We start from the raw sequence: 25727 nt of genomic DNA on the forward strand, positions 1-25727 counted from the left end.
TTTTGTTTAGCCCCTACCGACGACACTGCTGAAAAAGATGTCGGTGTTGCAGAAACACCTTCGGTTTCTGAAGGCGTCTTCAGACCGATGACGCTCACCATAAAAACATATCCTAAGACTAAGACTCCTATTAAACCTAAAAAGACTGCACTTCAGTCCCCTGTTCAAGGCCCCATGCCTAAGAAACAGATGCTCAAAATGGCTGAAGATTTGATTTCTTTAATCAGGGGTTCCCAACCCCCTCCCGACAAAAGGCCTAGACAAGAGGAAGATTATGCCTCCTCTGAACAAGTGTCTATTTCCTCAGGCTCCTCTGAGGACCAAGATTACTCCTTCTCCCCTTATGAAGATTCTGATGCTGAGGAATCTATTCCCTCAGCTTCTCCTCCTGAAGACTACTCCTTTGGGGAAACATTACTCACTGTGAGGGAACATTTTCACTGGGAAGGTCAAGACTACTCTGACTCAAAGAAAAGGCTCAGAGAGTTTCTTTTACTCCCCCAGCACAGACCACTTGCCATCCCCCCCAGTTTTAGACATTGTGGATGATGTTTACTTAGAATCCAGTTTGAACCCAGATTCCCTGCCTCCTGCTCCAGCCAAACCTGATAGATACTACAGAGTGCCTGATTCCCACAAATTTCTTTATAAAAGTCCTGTTGCTGATCCAGAGACCATCTCCCAGGGTCCCAAAGGGGCTAAGGCTTCTATGGCAAAAAATCCTGTACCCTCTGAAAGGGACTCCAGAGCACTAGACAGGTGGGGGAAAAAGGTTTACACCTCAGCCACTCTAGCTATGAGGGCACTAAATTGCCAGTTTCACATGCTAAAATATCAGCAATTTCTAATGTCTCAGTTAAAACAAAAAATGAGCACACTCCCTCAACAGTCTGAATTGAAAGAAATGCAAGATCTGTTGCATGCAACTGAACAGGTGGGCAAACATACTTTACAATGTGGGTTTGATTCTTTGGAGGCTTCCTGCAGAGCAGCTGTCACTGGGTCTGTTATACGTAGGCATGCTTGGTTAAAGGAACAAACTCTGCCTGATCATGTTACAGCAAAGCTTCTAGATGCTCCCTTACAGCAGGATGTTCTTTTTGGAGTTAAAGCAGAAGAAGTCTTAAAGAAAATGGAGGGTAAGGCAAAATCTATGCAGACAGTCAAAGATTTCTTACAGGTACAGCCCCCTCGCTTCAGCAGAAATTGGCCAACAAAAAATTGGTCCTTTCCAGCTACTGACAGAACACAGAGGGGTATATATAGACGTCCAAGAGGCAGAGGACAACCACAAGCCCAATACAAACCTCAACAATGAGGCACTGCAGCACAGAAGGGAGAAGAAGACAGGTCCCAAACTACCAGAAGGCAAACTCAGTGACTTGCACCTCATCTGGCCAAGCAACACTCTTTTGGCAGCCCCCTTGGGAGGAAAACTCACACTTTTTTCAGACAACTGGCACATTGTCACAAAGGACAAATGGGTCCTAGACATAATTTCACGAGGATGCAGATTCCATTTTCACACCTTGCCAATGAAAAGAGGAATGCCAAACCTGCCTCAAAATCAATGGGCAGAGGCACAAAGGCAAATTACAGCTCTCATGGACATGAGAGCCATTCAACTGGTACCTACTCGAGAGCAAGGCCAAGGATTTTACTCAAGACTCTTTCTAGTTCCCAGAAAGGACAATGCCTGGAGACCAATTCTGGACCTTTCAATTCTAAACACCTTCTTACAAGTACCCAAATTCAAGATGCTAACACTACAGCAGCTTCTTCCCATGTAGGGCAAGAAAGCATGGCTAATAATGTTGGACCTCAAGGAGGCATACCTGCATGTCCCTATCAGACAAAGTTGCAGAAGATACCTCTGTTTCCTTGCAGGTTCAACCCATTACCAATTCTCTGCACTGCCCTTTGGCTTATCTACTGCGCCCAGGGTCTTCACAAAATGCCTGGCACCAGTAATTGCATACTGCAGAGAAAGAGGAATTCAAATATACCCATACCTGGACGACTGCCTCATCCAAGCAGAAAGCAAGGACATCCTCTTACAACATCTGGCTTTTGTAAAACATCTTCTAAGTTGCCTGGGGTACACAGTAAATGAAAAGAAATCAAAACTAGTACCCTCACAAAATGTGACATTCCTGGGTGCCAGCTTGAACACAACGGCCCAGAAGGCTTATCTGACTCCAGACAAACAATTACAACTGACTCAATATTTCAAAACAATGGCAACAAAGACCCAACTACGTGCAAGAAAAATTCTGCAGGCCTTGGGCTTCATGGCATCTTGCATACTACTAATACCATTTGCAAAGCTGCATATGAGGAAATTACAGTGGTACCTAAAAAGCGTATGGTCTCAACACAGCCACAGCTTGGACACAATTATATCTCTCATTCCCTGCCTACAACAGGAGTTTCTATGGTGGTCACTGGCATGTCACCTCAACAAGGGTCAGCCATTCACCTTGCCCCCAGCCAGGTTAAACTATGACAACAGATGCATCGGACTACGCCTGGGGGGCACACATGGCAGGACAGTGCGTTCAAGGCATATGGACTGCAGATCAAAGGAATCCGCACATCAAAAAGAGATGCTAGCTGTACAGAATGCTCTGACAGCCTTCAAGAATCTATTACATCCAGGACAACTTGCAATAAGGATGGACAACACCACAGTAATGTGGTACATAAACAAACAAAGGGGGTACACACTCCTACCCTCTATGCAGGCAAGCAATGACCTTGTGGAACACAGGTCTGGCTTACCAAGTTCAGTTACAAGCTCAATTCCTGCCAGGACAAAAGAACACATTGGCAGACGACCTCAGCAGAAACATCATGGATCCCCACGAGTGGAAACTGGATCCACAAGTATTTGCAATGATAACTCAAAAATGGGGCCTTCCAGACATAGGCCTGTTTGCCAGTCCTCAAAACTATCAACTAACAAAATTTTGTACAAGGACACTTCACCATCAAGCTTGGAAAGTGGACGCACTCTCATTCAGTTGGAAAAACCTGACAGTGTATGCCTTCCTTCCATTGCCTCTCCTCACAGAGGTGCTTCTGAAAGTCAGAAAGGAAAGACCACGACTGATACTCATAGCCCCAGACTGGCCACGCCAGCACTGGTACCCACTATTGAGGAATATGGCCCAGGGCCCACCTTGGATTTTACCACAAACTGCCCATTTGCTCACACAGCAAAACAATCAGATTCTTCACAGCCAGCTAAAAACCTTAAATCTGGCTGCATGGCAAATCACCTAAACATCCAGCCAGCTCCTCTTTCCCAAGCAGTTATGGATGTTATTCTGGAAGCTAGGAGGCCCAGCACCAGGAAGGCCTATTCGGACAAATGGAAAAGGTTTTGTGCCTGGAACCAAGCTAAAGGCCAAAACACACTTCAGCCTCACATGCCTATGATTCTACAGTATTTAACTGAGATGTTGCACAAAGGACTTTCCTTTTCTTCCATTAAAATCCATGCATCAGCTATTTCAGCCCACTACAACACGGAACCACCCTTATTTTCGCACCCACTTCTAAGGCAGTTCCTCAGAGGGGCAAAAAACATTAGGCCCCCCCAGGAGAACACCTACACCAACATGGGACCTAAATTTTGTCCTGGAAAAACTTACGCTACCTCCCTTTGAACCGGCTTTCTCTGCAGATCTACAGTTCCTATCATGGAAGACTGCCCTGCTGCTAGCAATAACTTCAGCTAGAAGAGTCTCAGAGCTGCAGGCATTAATGGCAGTGGAACCTTTCCTCATTTTTCATCAAGACAGAGTTTATCTACGAACTAATCCTTCCTTCATGCCTAAGGTAGTTTCCAGTGTGTCTTTAAATCAAACCATTCACTTACCCACCTTCTTCCCAAACCCGCAGAACAAAGGAGAAAGACTCCTGCATTCCTTGGACATTCACAGGCAACTTCGCTACTACTTGGGCAAAACTAAGGCTTTCAGAAAATCTGAACAGCTCTTTGTATCCTATGCTACAGCTTCACAAGGGAAGGCTATATCAAAACAAACCATTTCCAAATGGATAGGACATTGCATTTGTTTCTGCTATACCCATCATGGAAAACCAGTTCCTGCTACCATTAGGCCCCACTCTACCAGGGCAACAGCTACATCTACAGCCTTCCTCAGGGGGGTTCCAACCAAGGAGATTTTGGAAGCTGCAACTTGGAGTTCAGTACACACCTTTACCAAACACTATCACTTACCACTTTACTCTAAGACTAGGGCTGGCTTCGCCACTGCAGTTCTGCAGGGCCTTCTAGCCTCCTCTAACCCTCTATAACTCCTCCACCCATCCATAGCTTTGGGATTCTACCCAAGTGTGATGACTGCAGCAGGGTAACACAATGAACATAGTACAGTTTTGTACCTACCATAAATGTAGATGTTCGAGTGTACACCCTGCTGCAGTCCAGGTTACCCTCCCTCCATCCCCTCTGGTCTAACTGGCTAAATCTCTACAATACCTTCCTGATGTATTTGCTTATAGCTGGAGGGATTTTGTGTTTGTGCAAAAATTACTTAATTTGGTACTAATTACTGACCACCTTTTTGGGGGCACCTGACATCTAGGGCAAGAAAAACTGAAGAAAATGGCATCGGATGCATTATATATACCCCTGGCGCACTGACATCAGGGAAGAAGCGACAGCAACCGACGCTGGACCAAGACTTTGGAATTCCGGCCAACTGCGGGACCGCCTGACGACAAGATAACCCAAGTGTGATGACTGCAGCAGGGTGTACACTCGAACATCTACATTTATGGTAGGTACAAAACTGTACTTTATGTGGTGCTCAGGAATATCCTTCCTTAAGTCCACCCTGGAAGTTAGGTAGCTGGGGACTCTGTCCCATCAGTTGAGGACAGAATGAAAATTGACATCATCAGATAAAGAAGATACCTAGTCAACATAACGTTCCATCTGTGTTGTCCATTTTCATGCATCCTCAACTCCTCTCCCATAAACCCCCATCTTCAAGGCTTCTGGAAGAATGAGTAATATAGGGCACATATGCCCTATTATTATTATTATTATAATTATTATTGCTGTTATTTGTATAAAGATTTAAGATATAGCTTCTCTGTAATAATTTCCATCTTTTACTTTTCTAAACAGCAAACTAGATCTGAGGTAATTGGGGTTGGTGTATTGTGGGTAGGGGAGAAGCTCGGGAGTTCCTGGTTGCCATGAGTTTTAGCAATGGCAGAGTCTGATCCACGTGATCAGATCCGAACGACATCAGTTGAGGAAGAATGAAAATGGACAACACAGATGGAACATTATGGTGAGTACATAACTTTTTTTCCTGTTATCTTTCCTATGGCTTATATGGCCGCCCTAGACATCAAGGATTCTTATCTTCACATTCCCATTCATCCCCTTTACAGGAAATTTTTACATTTCTCTATTACTTCCTTGTACTTTCAGTTCTCAACTTTAACCTTTGGTCTCTCCACTGCCCCAAGGGTGTTCACAAAGTGCTTCGCTCCTGTCATTGCTTACTGCAGACTTTAGGGTATCGAGGTTTACCCTTACTTGGATGATCTTTCTCTAGTTCCTAATCAGCAGTTCACTATTTCTCTACTGCAAAGGTTGGGGTTCACAGTAAATTTCAAAAATTCCTTCATTTCCCCCTCACAAGACCACATCTTCCTGGGGTGCAGGTTGCAGACAGATATCATGCTGGCATCTCTGCCTCCTCCAAAAGTTCAGCCTCTCATTTTCTACTTCCAGAGTTTTCTTATTCTTCTTTCTCTTACAGCCAGGGAGGTTCTCAGGCTCCTGGGTTCATGGCATCCACCATTCCCATGCTACCTCTGGCCAAATTTCATATGAAGAAGTTTCAGTGGTACCTGAAATCAGTTTGGATGCAGCATGCATATCCACTAGAGTTTGTAGTTCCTCTTCCCCCTTGTCACAAAAAGGAACTCCTTTGGTGGATTCAGCAAATTTCCTTGTACCCAGGCCTTTCCCACTCAAGAGTTGTTTACAGATACCTCAGATACAGGATGGGGAGCAACCTTTGCTTCCATAAAGGTACAGGGTCTTTGATCTCCACCTCAAAAGGAGGAGCATGTCAACATCAAAGAGATGAGAGGCCTCATATTAGCTCTTCAGGCTTTCCATTCCTTTTTCCGTCCAGCATCTCTGTAACAGTTTACAGACAACACCACAGTTGTCTGGTATGTAAACAAGTGGGGGAAACAAAGTCATACCTTCTGTGCAGGTTGGCTGTTATGACTTGGGAACTGTCAGTTCAGTACCAGGTCCCTCTTCAGGCAGTTTATATTTTTACCAGTCAAAATTCTGTGGCAGACGGTCTGAGTGGGTGCATGACTCAGTCCCATGAATGGATGGATGATTCTCAGGGATGTGTTTCTGGATATTGTCCACCGGTGGGGTATTCCTCAAGTAGATCTATTTGCCTCCCCTCTAAACAGACAACTTCTTTGTTTTGCCAGAGTCCCAGGTCCTCTGATTTGGAAGGTGGATCCCCTGTCATTCTCATGGAGGGGGATTTTTCTTTATGCATTTCCTCCCTTTCCTGCCATTCACAAAGTTCTGTTCAAGATTCAGCAGTACAAATGAAAAATATTGCTGGTCTCTCCCTTTTGGCCAAGACAGCATTGGTTCCCTCTCTTCCGCATTTACCCCAGGGAAATTATCACAAGTTAGCTCACTGGGTGGACCTACTCACACAGGACAAAGGTTCTCTTAGCCATCCACATCTGTCAACTCTGCATCTGACTCTGTGAGTGATTAGGCTTCTGATTCCTTTTAGACATCTTTTTTTCTGAGAACATGCTTAGGGTACTGCAGAAGGCCAGAAAACCCAGTACTAGGAATTTCTACTCATCAAAATGTTAACGATTTTCCATCTGTCGTTCACACAACCTGGATCCACTGTCTATGGATGTTCCATTAGTTCTTTCGTACTTGTGTGAGTTGCTCAGTAATGGTTTCAATTACTCCTCGGTGAAAGTCCATTTGTTGGTCATTTCTGGCTGTCTGCCTTCATCTCCCCCTTTGGCTTCTATATTAGAGGTTAAACTCTTTCTCAAAGACATCCTTCACATTAAACCTCCCAGGAAAACTGTTCCTCGTCCTTGTGATTTGAACTTTGTTCTGGAAAACTTTTTTGTTACTAGCTTTGACTTCTGCCAGAAGGGTATCTGAGCTTTAAGCTCTAATGGCTTCCCCGCCTTTTCTGATTTTCCATAAGGGCAGGGTCTCTTTGCATACTTAACCCTTCCTTTATGCCCAGGATTGTGAATGAGTTGTCTTTTAACCAATTTGTTCATTTGCCCACCTTTTGTCCTTCCCCACAATCCTCTAGTGAGAAGATTTTATACACTTCAGATATGCACCGACAACTCACATTTTATTTGGATAAACCTAAAGCCATCAGAAAATCTGATTAGCTTTTTGTTTCTTTTCATCCCAGAACTAATTGCCTGTTTCCAAGCAGACTGTCTCCTCTGGGATTTCAACGGCTGTTTTTTTGTTATGTTTTCCATGGGAAGAGTCGTCTTTTTCCTGTTCATTCTACTGGGGCTGTGGCGGCTTCTAGTGTTTTCTTTAGGAGTTTGGCTACTAATGCCATTTTGGAAGCAGCTACTTGGTCTTCTGTACATACCTTCAACATTACAATTGGATGGCATCTCCAGATCTAGAGCTGGTTTTGCTAGAGCAATTCTTCATGGCGTTCTAGAGAGCTCTTCTGTCCTTCCTCTTCCCAGGTTTCCTTCTAAGCTTTGATATTCTCCCTCATGTAAGAATACTGCAGCATTAGAATAGAAGGACATGAATAGTTGTACAAAATCTTGCTATAACCATAGATGTCCTTATCTTCTATGATGCAGTGTTCTATCCATCCCTCCTTCCCATGATGCCTGCTTTTGTTGTGGATGTCTGATAACCATGTTTCCTTAGCCTGGCATTCCTCCTGGGGCATTCAGTTCTGAGGATAGTACTTGCAGATGTTGCTTTTATGGCCAACATACTGTTAAGCCATTCATACGACGTCTCGCGTACTAGCAGTCCTTAAAAGCTCTTGTATACTGGCTGGACATCGGGTTGACTTTGGCATAGGCTTCCCTCATGTAAGAAGACTGCAACATATAAGAGAAGAACATCTATGATTATGGTAAGATTTTACACAACTATTCTTTACTCCCCCACTGAGTTGACCTATTAACACAGAACAAGGGTACGGTCATATACCCCGACATGAACACACTCAAACTGACAGCTTGGATGATAGCTTGACCCCCGGGAGGGGATTACCCCTCAAGAAACAGCTCATGAACATTCTAAAAGAAGCCAGGAGACCTAGAACAAAAAAATCTTGCTCTGCCAAATGGAAGAGATTCACTATGTGGTGCAGACAAAAGTGATAAGAGCCATCTGCAAGTTCAGTTGCCACTGATCCTTTCATACTTATCAGGACTTTTTGCCAAAGACATTCCTTATTCCTCTAAAAATTCACATTTCAGCGATTTCAGGTTATTTACCTACTCAACCCCCTCTCTTCTCCCATCCTCTCATGAAACAGTTCCTGAGAGGGGTTATCCACATTAGACCCCCAAGGAAACCTCCTGTTCCCTTGTGGAGTCTCAGTTTCATTCTGGAGAAGCTCACCCTCCCACCTTTCAAGGCAGCTGCCACCACAAATATTAAATTATTGACCTAGAAGGCAGCCTTCCTTGCTACCCATTACTTTGGTAGAAGGTTTTCAGAGCTTCAGGCCCTGATGTGTGTGGAACCATTCATCGCTTTCCACCCAGGCAGTCTCACTTAGGACCAACCCTTCCTTTATGCCTAAAGTGGTTGCAGAAATTTGTTTAAACCAGGCCATCCACTTGCCTCTCTTCTTTCCTAACCCTCAAAACAAGGGGGAAAGAATCCTGCATACTTGGATGTGCATAGGCAAATGTGTTACTACTAGGACAGAACAAAGAATATCAGGAAATCTGACCAGCTTTTTGTTGCTGTTGCCTGTAGCTCTGAGGGGAGACCGGTTTCTAAACAATATATTTCAAAACAGTGCAAGAAACTTCTCTGTGTGGAAGATTTTCAGTCCATATATATTAATCAGCTCAGATAATGGTAGTAAAAGTATCAAACTTAAACTTGCCCTAAGTCAAAATAATTATAAAAAATATGTAATTTGATATATTATACTGAATTACTAAGTATTCAGAAGTAATCCAAGCAGGGTAGACAGTCTGTTTCCAGTCGAAAATTCTTTATTAAGTTAATAGTAATAAAGGATTTTCAACTGGAAACAGACTGTCTACCCTGCTTGAATTACTTTTAAACACTTAGTAATTCTGTTTAATATTTCAAATTATATCTTTTTTAGTATTTTTTGACTTAGGACGAGTTTGTTTGCTACTTTTTCTACCATTATCTGATCTGATTAATGTACAGTGATTATTTGGATATATATAGATTGAAAATCTTCTACACAGAGAAGTTTCTTGCACTGTTTTGTATTTGGACCCACTATACTTGTTTGGTGGGTTGTTTGAAACTTCAAGGATACCACGGAGATTACTTGTTTTTTGGTAAACAATAAATTTCCAAACGGATCTCCCACGGTGTCTTGTTTTGCTACAGCCATCATAGAAGGAAGCCTCCAGACCCCGTGAGGTCACACTCTACTAGGGCTATAGCTACATCTGCTGCTTTTCTAAAAGGGGTGACCACTAAGGACATTTTGGAAGCCGCTGCTTGGTCCTCAATGCATGCCTTCACCGAACATTATCACCTTCCAACCTTTTCCAAGTCTAGAGTTTTGTTTGCCACTGCCTTCTTGCAAGGCATCCTTTCCTCTCCTTATTCTTCCCATCCAGCCTCCTTTTAGCTTTGTGAGTCAGCCCATCAATTATGACTGCAGCAGTGAAACACAAAGAACATAGTGCAGTTGTGCACACTTAACATAAATGTAAATGCTTGAGTGTATTCACTGTTGCAGTATTCATTCCCTCCTTCCTTCCCCTCTTGCCCATGGGATTGGGGTAGCCATTTTCCTCTCTAGTTCCAGGTTGTTCCGTCCTTCTCTGTACATACTCTGGAGTTTCTGAGCTTAGGCCTTTAACCTTAGGGACCTTCTAGGGTGCTCCTATCTGTTGGGGGCAAGTAAGTATTGAGGTTATAGCATCAGCTTACTCCCTTTATACACGGACATTTTGACTTCCTTCAGAGCATCTGCCGGCCTCAGAAAGAGAAAATTCTATGGTTGTCAAGTCGACCAAGGGATTCCATTTCAGGAGATCCCATCAATTATGACTACAACAGTGAGTACACTTGAACATCTACATTTATGTAAGTGTATACAACTGTACTTTCCTTCAGTTGTCTTGAAGCTCTGGATTCATTTGGGAGTATTTCTGTCTCATTTGTTGGCCCCCCTTTCCCTCTTCTTTCAAGAAGCTGTTCTTTGATACTGCTGCTGAGGCCTTTTCTACTGATGCACTGCAGAGTTCAGAGAGAAAGAGATGTGATATGAGGGAGGGTACTTTTCAGACCTAAGAGTTATACTTCTGCGAGAGAGAGGGTTTTTATCCTGGAGTTAACTAGTTTTGGATCAGGCTTTATCTGTCACCATATGCTGATGGAGTGAGGAGTTTTCATTCCCTTCACTCCTAGGACTTGTTAGCAGTGGAGAGGGGAGGATGTAATATGTTAACTTTTATTTGCATAAGGGTGCTTGCTAATGACAGGTTTCTGAACTGGTGGGCTTGACGAATGATTGCATTTATGTAGTCTGTGTATGACATCATTATACATGTAGTCATGGATGCACATCTGTCCTTGGAATGAGAACTTCCAGAAAAAGCAGCAGCATGTGATATTAATTGGAGATGATAAACCCAAACAATGGAACCCTTTAAGGAGAGTCCTCTTCACAGATAAAATGATACAGTGAGAACATATCACTTAATTGTACAGCATCACATCTTTCAAATTTGTTAAAGGGAATGGTACTTTTCTTTGTGTTTTTTTGATAACTTTGCTGCTACCTTAAAGTTCGGTCAAGTTTTGCTGTAAAATGAAATAGGTTTTCAAGCTGCATGTAGACCACAGTCCCCCCTCTCCTAAGTATTATGGATTTTTTGCAGATGTCACCCTTTGGTTTATTTTATTTATTGGGAGCATTTTAGTTTATTTCTGTTGTATATTGGCCTTATGGGGTGTCAATTTTTAAATCAGACCACATCACTCTGCATTAAATGCAAGTCTCCTTGAGAGAGTGTCATTTGACATTGAAGGGATGTGTGAAATAAGAACAAGCTGGCCAAGATGCTTTTGAATATTGAGTTGAAGTAAGTACCCGTGCAAGTAATGTTTATTAAATATTGAAATTTAAACTTTGTAGTTCATCAACATTGTTGCAATATCTTTCTGCATACATACTTTGGTATTAACTTCAACTCTTTTTTTTTTTTTTTTATGATTGCAAAATGTATGTATGCTTGTCTGTGCATTAAGTGCTGATTGTTTTATATTGCAGGCTGTTCAGAAAAACAAATGCTACAGTATTGTACATCTATGAGTTACTAGACTGTATAAACTGGTAGTATTTTCCTCCTTTCCCCTTCATGATCATATGTACCACAGCTTTCCTTGTCCATTTTAACATATGCTATACCAGTAATTAATTTTCCCTGCTTTTTTTATAGCCACAAACAATTCCCATTTCTTGAGACCAACAGGAAGTATAAATTTCATTATTGCAGAGGTTGTTTGCTGTGTTAGAAGTTAGGGTACCAGTTGTTTAATGTTAAGCCCTTAGTTTCCTTTAGCATTGTAGTTCTTCTATTTTTTATTTACTTTTCATGGTTGAAATTAACATCTGTACTCCTGTTTTAAATGTTCATTCCTGCAGTAAATTATGATATTTCAATGGCGAAGAACCTGCTTGTATTGGCCAACAGTATGGATGATCAGCAGAAGTGGGTGAGTCGGTTAGTAAAAAAGATACCAAAGAAGCCACCTGCGCCAGATCCTTTTGCAAGATCTTCTCCTAGAGCTTCCATGAAGGTACAGCCAAACCAGTCAATGAGGCGACCAAGTAGACAGCTTCCTGCAAACAAACCAAGGTAATTATATCACCCTGTTAAATGTTTCTGTAGCTTAAAGAACTGGAGAGTGAGTATTTTATTTTGTAATATTTGAATTGCTGTAACCATCAGTAAACTTTAGATATTTATTAGTCTGGTTTTCAGAACTTCCATTTTTTAAAGAAAATGCAAATAATGTTTGGATTACCTTGCTAATTAGTGGACAGATGTCTGTATTGTAAATATTTTAATTCTAGTGGCTTTCAAGTTTAGTTAAGACACTATGACTTGGCTAACTGGGATCAATTAAAAAACCCTGAGCTAGTGGTGTTGGACAGACACTGTGAGAATGAATAACAAATGCTGAATTGCTCATTGTGGGTTGGGGGGGGGGGGGGGCTGCAGCTCACTACACAGCTGACATATTGTGGATGCCAGGAAATTTACACTGGGAGGTACAGGCTCATTTCATGTAACTGAACTCATCAAGTAGCATATATACTAGTTATAAGGGCAGAACATACATGAAAACACACAAACCAGCTCTGGTGCCATAGAAGGATACAGCCTTGACTGTGGTCCTGGTCACCCAAAATTGATAAGCATTTTAAGTTCTTAAAGGATCTGGTGGAGAAGGTTGAGTGTACACCCATCCTATGAGGGAGGGTGCTCTCCAAGACAGTTCAGTGCTGCAGACCCTCAGAAAGGGGCAGTATTGCAGGAGGTAGTCCCAGTTGTTGGCATTTGGTAGCTCTTTTTGTGAGTGCCTAGAAGCATTTACTCACATGTGGAAGGGAATTGTGTCCTTGTAGTGATGCTGATCATCCGTTCCCCCACTTAAGGGGGAGGCTAGGTGTAAGTAAATATGCTGTGATTGCCTTTATGCTGGTGAGGGCACAAACTACTGTTGAGGTTACCCATGTGATGGCTTCCAGGCATAGCTGGGGGGGGGGGCATGAAAGCATTACATGGAACCATGCATGCACAAGAACCTGACTTCACTGCCCTCTGCAGACAAGTAATTAAACATATGTGCAACCAGCTAGCAATAGTTGGGGCTAAGGCTGTATGAAAATTCCACTGAGAATTGTTGTTGTTGATGCTACAGCAGCAGGAGTATAACTCATCTTTCAGCAGGCCGTATCCAGTATTCATCTCTCAGTTGCAGCCCATTCCCCTTATCAGGGTGGCCGTGTATGGGGAGAAAGCCAGATAATTTGACAACATTGAAGAGGTGTTTTCCAACGGGTATCAGTGGACTGATGCTCAAGGCACCTATATCTGGTCTAAAACATGACCCATATATTAAAAAAAGTTATATTGCCCGACTATTGTTACAGTTTAAAAAGTTCATTTTGAAGTCTGAATTACTATTTACTCCACATTGTAGTTGTTCTGTCAATGTAATCTTGTTAATATTTTTGGTGACTCAGTGGTTCAGGTTTTTCTTCTTCACAGTGTCATCTCTATTCAATTCTGTCCATTATCTGTATGGAGAATGCCTGTTTCTTGTGTGCCTCTGTTGGTTTTCTCCTGCTGCTGCAGTTTCTCCCCACCTCCCTGTAAACCTACCATGGCTGATCGGCTTCTCTAAGCCATCCATGAGTGCTGCATTTACTCTTACCCTTGTGATTCAGGTGGTGGCTGAAGTGGGTTTGTAGTAGACCAGTTTACTTACCTGTTTTACAAATAAATTCACAAGTTGTTGAGTAGTACACAGAAAAGTGCTACTTTTTATTTATTTCATACATTTCAGTGTTTTGTCTGTTACAGTAATTAAAATGAGATTGTGTGGTCATGTTAGATCTGTGAGCTAAACCGTGGCTCTAAAAATATATGTATCATTGTTCATTTATGTTTTAAAGGCATTTTTTCTTAACTCTGTGATCAGTTTATGTGGATTTTCTTAGCACAGTTTATTCATGGTAATAAACTTTAACTTTACATCACTTGTCTTAACTCTGCAAAAAGCAAATGTATTAATTTGGCATTGAAAGAGCTGCTGCATGCAATCTGTTTTGTTGCACAGTACCATTCTAATATCAGCCATTATCTGGAACACAGTTATGCTTTACTTATGAATCCTTTCGAAACATTGTTTCTAAACATTTTAATACCTACTGTAACAATATTGCTCGTTTATTTTACCTCTAGCCCAATGCTACGAATCATTCTCCACTGATTTAATACATTTTTTCATAGCAACAGTAAGTAACAGAGGGGGTCTTTTGCTTGTTTTCTCATACTAACACCATTAACTTCTTTTGTGCTGCTTTTACGATTTAGTTTACTTTTCTTTTAGTGTATTATATAGTATCTTGTGCTGGCATTGCTGATCTGGGAGAAAAGCATAAGATCAAAAAAGGCATGTATTTGCTCTATTAATGTGCTCAGCATTAGCTTTTTCTTATTGGTGTGGCATCATATATAATGGAATGCAAGGTATCTAGGCTGATCTAGTCTCCTCTTCCAACTGCTTTTGGGCTAGCCCACAGGTCCAGTTCAGCTTGACATGAAATTTTGACAGGCTTCAGCTCCTTCCTTAGCTATAATGCACCTCACTCCACATGGTCTTCAGATCTTTACTGAACTTTATGAAGCTTGAGAAATGGCGTTAGGCTACTAAAAGTTTTCCTTGTGGTTTAAAATAGCTTTCAGTTTTGTTTCTTCCCTCTTCTATTCACTTTTCAGCCATCCAAGTCATCATTCAGGTCAGATTAATTCCCTTTTTTAACAGATATCGCCATCAAATAATTATTAATCTCCCCCATGGGTGATGGTTGTTTTATCAAACCTTTTCACATACTCTTGTTTACTGCAAGGTTAGGTTTCTCACTATCTTTACCTGCTGTAACATTTATTTTTTGTTTTGGTTAACTTAGTGACACTGTGTGTTTTTTTTGTCTGTGTGTAGCTTTATTATTACAAAAAAATTAAACAGTCTTTTAGTGTCAAAAAATGTGAGTCTTGTGGTTGTAAAGTACCACCACAGGGCTATGCAGACCTTGGCATTTTACATGTTGACTGCGAGATCTGTGAAGAATTTTGTAAAAGAACCTTAAGAGAGACAACACAACTAACACTCCAGGAGATGTTACCCAGGGAAAGTGCTGAAGCAGGTAATTCTTCTCCATTTCAGCCTTCCAAAGAATCCCAGAGAAAGTTCTAAAAGCCTAATTCTGGGAACAAGGGGCTTAAAAGATGGAAGAATTGGACAAATCCATACATGTTTAATTTATTTCCATCATAGTCATTCATTTACTGTGGATTTTGGTTAAGGAAAGAGGATGGATGCTCTCATTAGAGGCACATATGAAGATGAGTCTTATCCCTTCCCTGTCTGTATCCAGTGTGTTTATACCTCCTGTTTCCTTGTCTTCATCATTGGCTCCAGCTTTAGCATCAGTTTAGATAGCATTGACAAACACCAAACATCTTGATTGATGTTTGTAAGTGATTCAGTATCAGTCTTGATTGACATCTTTGGACTAATCTTATTTTTTTCTACTGCACTGACATGGGTATAGATATAGGGCATGTTGTCACAGACTGCCTTGATGCACATTTTTTTCCTGATTCTTGGTTTTGGAGCAGGAGTGTTCTGGTAGATCCACAGCACTGATGCCCCTTGGTGTCATTCAGACCATTGCTCAGGGCCAAGGGCTTGATGTTGATATTGGTTCCAAAAGACCTTTCAGTATCAGTGAAGACAATTGGTCAGTGCTGATGCAAGCTTTGGGGCTGATATATATGGTAGTGAGAGCCTGCCTCCTTTCAATGGCATCCACATGCTTGGGTCCAGTGAAGTATTTGACAATGATGTATGTGTCTGCATTGCATACTTCTATGCATGGGCCCTGCCATCAATTGCTGCTACTGCACTGCTTTTGCCCCAAGACTTTTTTCTTTTGTTCTTGTGGCCTCCATATCTTCCTGACCTAAGGGCAGAGTTTTGGAAGGTCACCAAACCGATCAGTACTTCAGGCTGAATCATCTTCATCTTCTTTCTTATTTTCAGAACCATCCCTACCAAGCAGACCTAAGGACATGGGAAGCATACATTCAAAAGAAAGCAGTTTGTTTTCTGATGTTTCCTCTGCCAGACATATGGAAATGGAGTTATTCACCTACATCGCCTAGATGACACTAAGTATAAAAGGGTGTGGTCTACTGAACCACCCTTATCCCTAAAAAAGATCTTGCTAGAGGCTTTCTGAACTCCCTTTGAGTTTGTGGGTGGTACCCCCTGCAATAAAAGATATTTTCTGTAACAGGGTGTGGAAAGATGTAGAGGCCCCCTATTCCTAGGAGACCAGAAGGGATCCCTTGGTTGCCTGAGGCTTGGGATGCCTTGAAACTGTCCCAAAAATCTAGATTCATAGTAACCATGAGAGGCCTGAAAGGGAGCCTGCTGTTCCAAGCGCAGAGCCTCATCCTCCCCCATTGCCCTAGCAGGGAGTTGCACTGCTAGAAGGAAGCAAGTACGAGTGTCATCCACTTTTCTAGTCAGATTGATTGTCTTTCAAATATGCTGTGATGTTCTTCATTCCACATTGCTGCAGTCCTAACTATTGGATAGTCCGCTGTCCAGTCGGCCCGAATACCAAAGTATATGGCTGACGTCGGTCAGGGCGCATTAGACTGACGTCAGTACGTCAGGGTACTAATGCGCATGACCGACGTCATATCCTCAGTCTTTTTTGCCGCATGGTCCGATGCAGAAGCAATTTTGCGAGTGCAGGTTGGCGTTCTGAAAGTTTCTGAAGTCAGAGTTTCAGACCGAATCAAAGTTGGCTAAGTACCCCGTTGGGGAATATTTTGGTTTTTTCTTGCCTCAGTATTTAACCGGATGTCAGAAAAAGTGAATAACTGTATTTCTTGTGGGAAACAGATACCTCATAGGGATTACCATACTTTGTGTATACCTTGTTTAGGGCCTGAGCACGACGTTGTTGGATGCCGCTCTTGTGCTAGATTTAACAAACGCACTATTAAGAGAAGGTTAGACTGTGCCAGGTTAGTGTTTGGGAAGCGTTGTAATTATAAAATGCCGTCGGATGCTCCGACGCCCGCTTCGGCTAAAAAACGCAAAGATAAAGCAGCAAAGCCTAGAATGGAGGAACCGACAGTCCCAGACGTCGGTTCTTTAGAAGGCTCAGTGGAGCCGGAGGTTTTGCCAGGTGTTTCTTTGGAGTCTCAGGGAGAGACTTTACTGTTACAGGATGTATCCTCTCAGGAAGTAGGCCAGGCTGAGGGGGCTTCTCAGGTGGCTGTTCTTCCTCTCTTCCTAAGGTGGTTAGAGCCTCCCCTTCTGTTTCCAAGGCTTCTTTGAGGGGCAGGCCTAGTTTAGCTTCAGTGGGGGTTCCTCCTAGTGCTTCAGGGTCCTTGCCTAAGAAACATATGCTTAAAATGGCAGAGGATTTGATTACTATGATAAGGGGTTCTATGCCCCCTCCTGATAAGAGGCCTAGGGTGGAACCTGAGTTTGAGAGTTTTGAGCAATGCTCGAGGCTTGAGTCTTCGGCTGAAGACTTGCAGGAGTACCCTCCTTATTCTGATTCTGATGTGGATGATTCTACTCCTTCTGCTTCTCCTCCTGAGGATTTTTCATTTTCAGAGACTCTGCATTCCATGAGGGAGCATTTTAAATGGGAAGGTCAAGATTTCTCTGATTCCAGGAAAAGGCTTAGGGAATTCTTGTTTTTACCCCAGCATAGGCCTTTAGCTATACCTCCTGTTTTGAATGTGGTGGAAGATGTGTTTGCAGAGGCTTCCCTGAATCCTGATTCTTTACCTCCTGCTCCAGTTAAACCGGATAGGTATTATAGGGTGCCTGAAGCTCATAAGTATCTTTTTAAGAGTCCTAGGGCAGACCCGGAAACTGTCTCTCAGGGGCCTAAAGGTGTGAAGGCCTCAGTTGTTAAAAATCCTGTCCCTCCTGATAAAGAGGCAAGGGCTTTGGATAGATGGGGAAAGAAAGTGTATACTTCTTCCACTTTAGCCATGAGGGCGTTGAATTGTCAGTTTCACATGTTAAAATATCAGAATTATCTTCTTTCACAGTTGAAATCTAAGGTGGATGCTCTGGCCGAAGGTATTGAGTGTAAAGAGTTGCAGGATTTAGTTCATGTGTCTGAACAGGTGGGGAAACATTCTTTGCAGTGTGGTTTTGATGCTGTGCAGGCCTCCTCCAGGGTGGCTGCCACTGGTTCTGTTCTTCGTAGATCAGAATTTAGCTGAGCATGTTAAGACAAGGATTTTGGATGCTCCTTTACAGTCTGATGTGTTGTTTGGTTCGCCTGTGGAAGCAGTTTTGAAGAAAATGGAGGACAAGGCTAAGTCTATGCAAACTGTTAAAGATTTTTTGCAGGTGCAGCCTCCGAAGTTTAGTAGAAATTGGCCTACTAAGGGATGGACTTATCCTGCTTATGATTCCCAGTCTAGGGGTAGGTCTAGACGTGGTAGGGGCAGAGCTCAGGGTTCTTTTAGGCCTAGGACAGGGAGTTCCCCTGCTCAGACTTCTGGTGAGGGCAGGGGTCAGTCCTTTCGTAAGCAGACCCAATGACCTGCCTTTTCAGCTGCCAGTTCATTCTCGCCTGGCAGCACCGTTGGGAGGAAGGCTGTCTCTTTTCAAAGAAAATTGGGATTTAATTACCCAAGACAGATGGGTTCTGGATATTATTCACAACGGTTACAGGTTTTATTTCCATACCTTGCCTCTTTTCAAAGGCATGCCAGACATTCCTCCTCTACAACGACAAGAGGCTCTCAAGCAGATTTCTCTGTTACTCCAAATAGGGGCCATTCAGCCAGTTCCTGTGCCAGAAAGGGGCCTAGGATTTTATTCTCGCCTGTTCCTAGTACCAAAGAAGGGGAACACGTGGAGACCAATTTTGGATTTATCTACCCTCAACACTTATCTGGACATTCCCAAGTTCAAAATGTTGACGTTACAACAGCTTTTACCTCTGCTGGGCAAAGATCACTGGATGGTAACTTTAGATCTCAAGGAAGCTTACCTTCATGTGCCTATAAGACTAAGTTGCAGAAAGTATCTGCGTTTCGAGCTGGAAATTCTCATTATCAGTTCTCTGCATTGCCCTTTGGCTTATCTACTGCCCAGAGTATTCACAAAGGTTCTGGCTCCAGTGATAGCTTACTTCAGGCTAAAAGGAATTCAAATCTATCCTTACTTGGACGACTGCCTGATTCTGGCTCAAGAAAAGGAAGACCTTCTACAGCATTTGGATTATGTCATAGCAGTGCTAAGATGCCTAGGGTATTCTGTGAACGAAATAAAGTCCAGTCTAGTACCCTCTCAAGACATGTGCTTTCTGGGTGTGAGACTGAATACAGCAGCCCAGATGGCCTTTTAACCCCGGACAAACAAAAGAATCTTTCCAGTTACTTCCATCAACTATCTCTTCAGTCCGGGCTGACTGCAAGGACAGTCCTTCAAGCCTTAGGGTTCATGGCATCTTGTATTCTGGTGCTTCCCAATGCCAAACTGCATATGAGGAAGCTACAATGGTATCTCAAAATGTATGGACACAGCACTGCCAGGATTTGGACACTGTCATTCAAATAATACCTTGCATTCAAAAGGAATTTTTGTGGTGGGCTCAGGAATGTCACCTAAACAAGGGACTCTCTGTGACCCGCCAGAGGCGAGTCAGATTCTAATGACAGATGCCTCAGACATTGCTTGGGGAGCTCATCTAAATGGAAAGTGGATACAAGACAAGTGGCCTGCCAAACTACAGCATCTACATATCAACATGAAGGAGATGTTAGCAGTCCAGTTTGCATTAATGGCTTTCAAGGAATTACTTCTTCCAGGGCAGGTGTTGATTCTAACAGACAACACAACTGTCATGTGGTACATCAACAAACAAGGGGAACGATTCTTACCCATTGTGCAGGCAAGCAATGATTTTATGGGAGACTGCGCTCAGCTTGCAATTAACTCTTCAGGCAAGGTTTCTGCCGGGAGCACAGAACTCCTTAGCAGATGTGTTAAGCAGACAAATCATGGATCCCCACGAGTGGAAACTGGATCTTCATGTATTTCAAAATTGACAGTGTCATGGGGAACTCCAGACATAGATCTGTTCGCTTCTCCACTAAACCACCAGCTGCCAAAGTTTTGCACAAAGAGGTTTCATCACACAGCTTGGAGAGTGGATGCTCTTTCTTTCAGTTGGAAAAATCTTCATGTGTATGCTTTCCCCTCTCTGCCTCTTCTTGCAAAGGTGCTTCTAAAAGTCAGACAAGACAAGCCAAGGATGATTTTAATAGCTCCAGATTGGCCTCGCAGCACTGGTACCCATTACTGAGGAGTTTGGTAAGGAAGCCTCCATGGCCTTTACCCTTGATTCCACACCTGTTGTCTCAAAGAGACGGTCACCTGCTCAATGTCAAGCTTCACTCTCTTCATCTAACAGCCTGGCATATTCTGTTTTGAAAGACAGTAGGTCTCAACTTCCTCAACAAGTTTTAAATGTGATTATGGAAGCCAGGAGACCTAGTACAAGGAAAGTGTACGCAGAAAAATGGAAGAGATTTTTATTTTGGAGTGCAGCAAACAATTTGGAGATTTCTGAGCCAAATTTGAGTGTGGCTCTTCAATATCTTACTGAGTTACTGGACAAAGGTTTGTCTTTTTCTTCCATTAAGATTCATGCTGCAGCAATTTCAGCTCACTATGATTGTGACCCACCATTGTTTTCGCATCCTTTGTTCAAGCAATTTCTTAGAGGGGCAAAGAATATAAGACCCCCACGTAGAGCTCCTACTCCTGCTTGGGATCTCAATTTTGTGTTGGAGAAACTTACTCTACAACCTTTGAGCCTCGGCTACTGCTGAATTGAAATACTTGTCATGGAAGACTGCTTTTTTGTTGGCCATTACTTCTGCAAGAAGGGTTTCTGAGTTGCAGGCCCTTATGGCAGTGGAGCCTTTTTTGATTTTTCATAAGGATAGGGTATCTTTACGTACTAATCCTTCCTTTATGCCTAAGGTGGTTTTTAGTGTGGCTTTAAACCAAACTATTCATTTGCCTACCTTTTATGCAGATCCCCAAAATAAAGGGGAACAGATTTTGCACACTTTAGATGTACACAGGCAATTGCGTTATTATTTGAGCAGGACTAAGGATTTTAGGTAGTCTCAGCAGTTGTTTATTTCTTTTGCTTTGAGTTCAAAGGGCAAGCCTGTGTCTAAACAAACTATTTCTAGGTGGATTGGGTGTTGCATTGCATTTTGTTATTCCCATCATGGCAAGGAGATTCCAGCTGGGATTAGGCCTCATTCCACTAGGGCTACTGCCACTTCAACAGCATTTCTAAGGGGAGTGGCAACAAAGGATATTTTGGAGGCAGCTACTTGGAGTTCAGTGCATACTTTCTCTAAGCATTATCACCTTCCTCTCTACTCTAAGTCTAGGGCTGGTTTTGCCACAGCTATTTTGCAAGGCATGTTGTCAGTTCCTGCTTCCTTATGATTTGCCAGCCTCCCTTACCTCTGCTTTGGGATTCTACCCAATAGTTAGGACTGCAGCAATGTGGAATGAAGAACATAGTACAGTTTTGTACCTACCATAAATGTAGATGTTCGAGGATCCACATTGCTGCAGTCCAATTTACCCTCCCTCCTTCCCTTCTGTGTTTAGGGGTGGTTGTGTAGGTGAAGTTATATTCTGCTGTTTTTGTATATATTGTACATATATATTTTGGTGCAGGTATGTTGGGAATTTTTTGGTTTTTGGCCTTATCTTTTCAGGGTCTTCTGACATCTGGGGCAAGAAAAGACTGAGGATATGACGTCGGTCATGCGCATTAGTACCCTGACGTACTGACGTCAGTCTAATGCGCCCTGACCGACGTCAGCCATATACTTTGGTATTCGGGCCGACTGGACAGCGGACTACCCAATAGTTAGGACTGCAGCAATGTGGATCCTCGAACATCTACATTTATGGTAGGTACAAAACTGTACTTTTTCATTAGGAGGTTGTTGACTAAATGGGCAAGACACTGCAAAAAGTTTGTGGAGGATAGTAGGATCATAGCAGGTTACTAGGCTAATAGCCCTGGGACCCTTACAAGCCTAGCCAAGAGTTTATCCCCAAAAAAGAAACCTCAAGTCAGCACCTGTCAGCCCTGTCAATGAGGGACACAGTTGGAACCCCTGGGACAGATTTCTGGTTTCCCATCTACTCATCAAGATTTTGCTTGAAGAAGGTCAGCAACATATTCTGTTTGACATGTATGGGAAGTCTATTCCAGGGACAGGGCAGTCGCTGGGAGTCTAACCTGACTCTCCAGCAGGTTTTGTTGATGTTACATATTAGATTTAGGCCTTTCGAGTGGGTAATGCGAGAGGAGTTAGACTTACGGATATGGAGCATCTGTAGTAGGGCAGGGTCCGGGATTGCCTTGTAGGCGAGGTACAGATCATCTCTGAGCAATCTGTACAATACTAAGTAGAGTGATAGTGATTTGAGCGTGTTCACATAGGACAGGTGTTGGAGGCCATGAATTCTCTTTGTGAGGTATTTCTGTGGCCTTTCTAGCTGGTGCAGGTGTTTGGAGAGGTACATACCAAACGGGGCATTGTACTCAATTATTGACTTAATGAGGGAGGAGTACAGAGAGGTAATAACCTCCTTTTTTCTTGATGCAATCCCTTTACTTATGAGATGAAACCAGTAAAAGGCTTTTCTGACCACTGCCGCTACATGATGGTCAAATGTGAGACTGTTGTCAACCTGTGTACCCAGGTCTTTCACCGCAGGTTGTGTGCTTAGGGGGCTGCCATTGATGTGGTAATCAGTAGTGGCCATGTTTTTGCTGAATGGTATGATGATACATTTTTTTGTGTTTAACTTAAGGCCATGACTTTGGCACTAGTCATTTGTTGCAGTCTAAACTTCTTTCTCAGGCAGCAGCCATCTTGTCTAATCTCACCATGCACCTGGCACATAATGTCACAGGTCAGGCAATAGATGCCAGCATCCCATTCGCAGTTAAATTTCAAGGTGATGTACTGTGGTACCCCCTTTAATGGCATGAACCTTTTTGGACAGAAAGTGAGCGAGAAGGTGTCAGTGTATGAAAGTTGATAAGGGTGTCTTGGCTGTAGCATTGGTTTTTAAGACTCTGCATCTTACTTTGCCAATTCACACGGGAGTTCTTGCCAGTTTCCCTTCCACACTTCTCCCTAGCCTCAGTCATTGTCATACCTGATGTCCACCTTATCAGGGGAGTGAGTCAAGAAAAGATGTCCACAGCCTGCTTCAGAAATTGGACATCCTAGAGGTCCTGAAAAATGTCAGGGGGCCTGAATAGTGTTCAGGATTGCTTTTAGTGCTGAAAAAGTCAAAGTGCCTCAGACCAATCTTGGATCTTATTGGTCAGAAAAACGTTGTCCTCAGGCAACAATTCATGATTGTTTCAGTAGAAATAATTATTTTTTGCATGTCAAAAAGAGCTTGCATACTTTTTGTGGGTCACCCAAATGCTTCCTTGCACATAAAGATTGCAGAGGAGTCTAGGAGGTTGTTACACTTCCAAGATGGATACAGACATTACCAGTTTTGGACTCTTGTTTGTTCTCATGTAGGTCCCCAGGATGGTCACAAAATGTGTGGTTATGGTTGCAGCACACCAGAGTCTGCAAGGTGTGCTTTTACCTGGTAACTTGTTCCTAGCCTTGTTAATTCAAGACAACCCTGTTTTAGTATAGGAGTCCGTTAATTCTGTTCAAGTCCTTGGGTATTATGGCAAGTGAGCATTGCAAAGTCACCAGTGAAGCCACTGCAGGCTCTTACCTTTAGTTGCAGTGTTGTAGATCCTCTGTCTTGCAAGATTGGCTTACCTCCACAGAAGATAACAGCTAGTCAGTAACAGCTAGTCATGGAGCAGTTGTGTAGTTCGTGTAACAAGAATCAACTCCAAGTCTTTGCCTCAAACCCTGGGGACTCATAACACCTGTGAGTGTTCTAGTACCCAGATCCAAAGTGTTACACGAGAGTCCAGCAGTGGACATTTAGAACCCAGTTGTGTCATATTTCTGATCCCTTTGCTGAATATCTTGAAGATTTCCAATACATGCAAAGATCATCTTCAGCGGTGATCATACCTGTCAACTTCTTAGAGTAAGAAATCTGGACAAAGCCATAAATAAAAGTGGGACAAAGGCTTAAAAAGTAGGGACAATTTTTAAATATTGTTCTTACAAACTTAAACAAGTTGATAGAATAATAGGTTTTGCATTATCTTGAATTTTCTGAAGAGTATGAAGTCTGAAACTCAAATGCCTGTCATTTTTTTCTAGCTTCAGTCTTTAATGATTTGCCACTAATTTACCAGAAAACCACAATTTTATGAAAAATGGGCCAAAAATATGAAGCAAAAATCTGTACAGTCAAGAGGTATGCCAGTGGTGATTACTCACTCCCAGCCGTACTGTGGGCAATCCGTTCTGCATTCACATCACCTCAGTGACTGTCACCACTGACACCTCATCCCCAGGTTAAAGGGGCATTCTCAAAGAAAAGACAGTCCAAGATGTATGGTCGTGATTGGAGTGTAGCTTGCACATCATCAGGCTGGAGGTGAGTTTAGTACTAGTTTACTCTGCCAGCCTTGCAGGACTCTGTTTAAAATTCAAGTTGGGGAAAACACACACACGTCTGTATGAATAGGCCATGAAGGTGTGGGAGTGTGCTATAACAAAATGAGTTCTTATAGCAGCTCATATCTGTAGGGAAAGACAGTTCATTAGTGGACAGGCTCAGCCAATTGCTTATGCCACTAGTTGTCCTCCTGTTAATAGGATGGAGAATTATCTGTTGTTGGAGAAAGACTTGCTGTGACTTTTTTTTTTTTTAATCCCCAACCAACACCAAGTGCAACTTTTGCTCCCTGGTTACGTTCTTCAGCGCAGCAGGCCAGGGTGCTGTAGTCCAGAAATGATCCCAAGCCTCCTCTGCGCTTCCCTCATTTCCTCTTATTGTAATGTTTCTCCAGAAAGTGAAGGTCTGCAGGTCCAAAGTCATTCTTGTATACTCATCTTGGCCTCAACAGACATGGCTTTCCCTGCAGTGATCACAGTCTGTCTAGCTTAACAGGTAGCATGTTCACCTTTAATGCAGAACACTTTTGAGTTCTTTATCCATACCGTGTAACTGGATGAATTTTCCAATACTGACACTGTAGTACAACATAAGGAGGATTTCTACACTCCTGAGTGCACCATCTTTCAGATGAAATATTAAACCAAGGCCTCATTTGCCTGAGTTGGTGGTAGCTTAGGTGGATGTAAATGATCCCATGACACTTATCGAAACAAGTAGGCAAAATTCTCCTACTCAGTATGTATTCGATCTCACCTGGAAAGAAATTGTTGGCCTAGCTGGGTCTAACTCAGTCAACAAAGTATATATGTATGTATATATATATATATATATATATATATATATATATATATATAAAATACCGCTGTGGCGACCCCCTAACCGGAAAAAGCCAAAAGACCAACAACAACAACATATATATGGGTCTACTTCAGAATGTCGACCGTTCAGAATGCTGACTTTCATATGGCCG

General features: G+C 42.6%; 1 protein-coding gene across 1 annotated transcript in view; it reads left to right on the plus strand.

Annotated features, from left to right (window-relative positions):
• Positions 1–25727, plus strand: part of ROCK2 (Rho associated coiled-coil containing protein kinase 2) — a gene marked incomplete in the record, with an annotated part of 2656097 nt that overhangs the window by 2306160 nt on the left and 324210 nt on the right. Inside the window, 1 exon segment of the mRNA XM_044082273.1 lies at positions 11943–12156. Coding sequence (XP_043938208.1) covers positions 11943–12156 — 214 coding nt within the window.

This window comes from Protopterus annectens, chromosome 1.part1, assembly GCF_019279795.1.
Source record: "Protopterus annectens isolate FY-2018-M chromosome 1.part1, PAN1.0, whole genome shotgun sequence".
Lineage (NCBI taxonomy): Eukaryota > Metazoa > Chordata > Ceratodontiformes > Protopteridae > Protopterus > Protopterus annectens.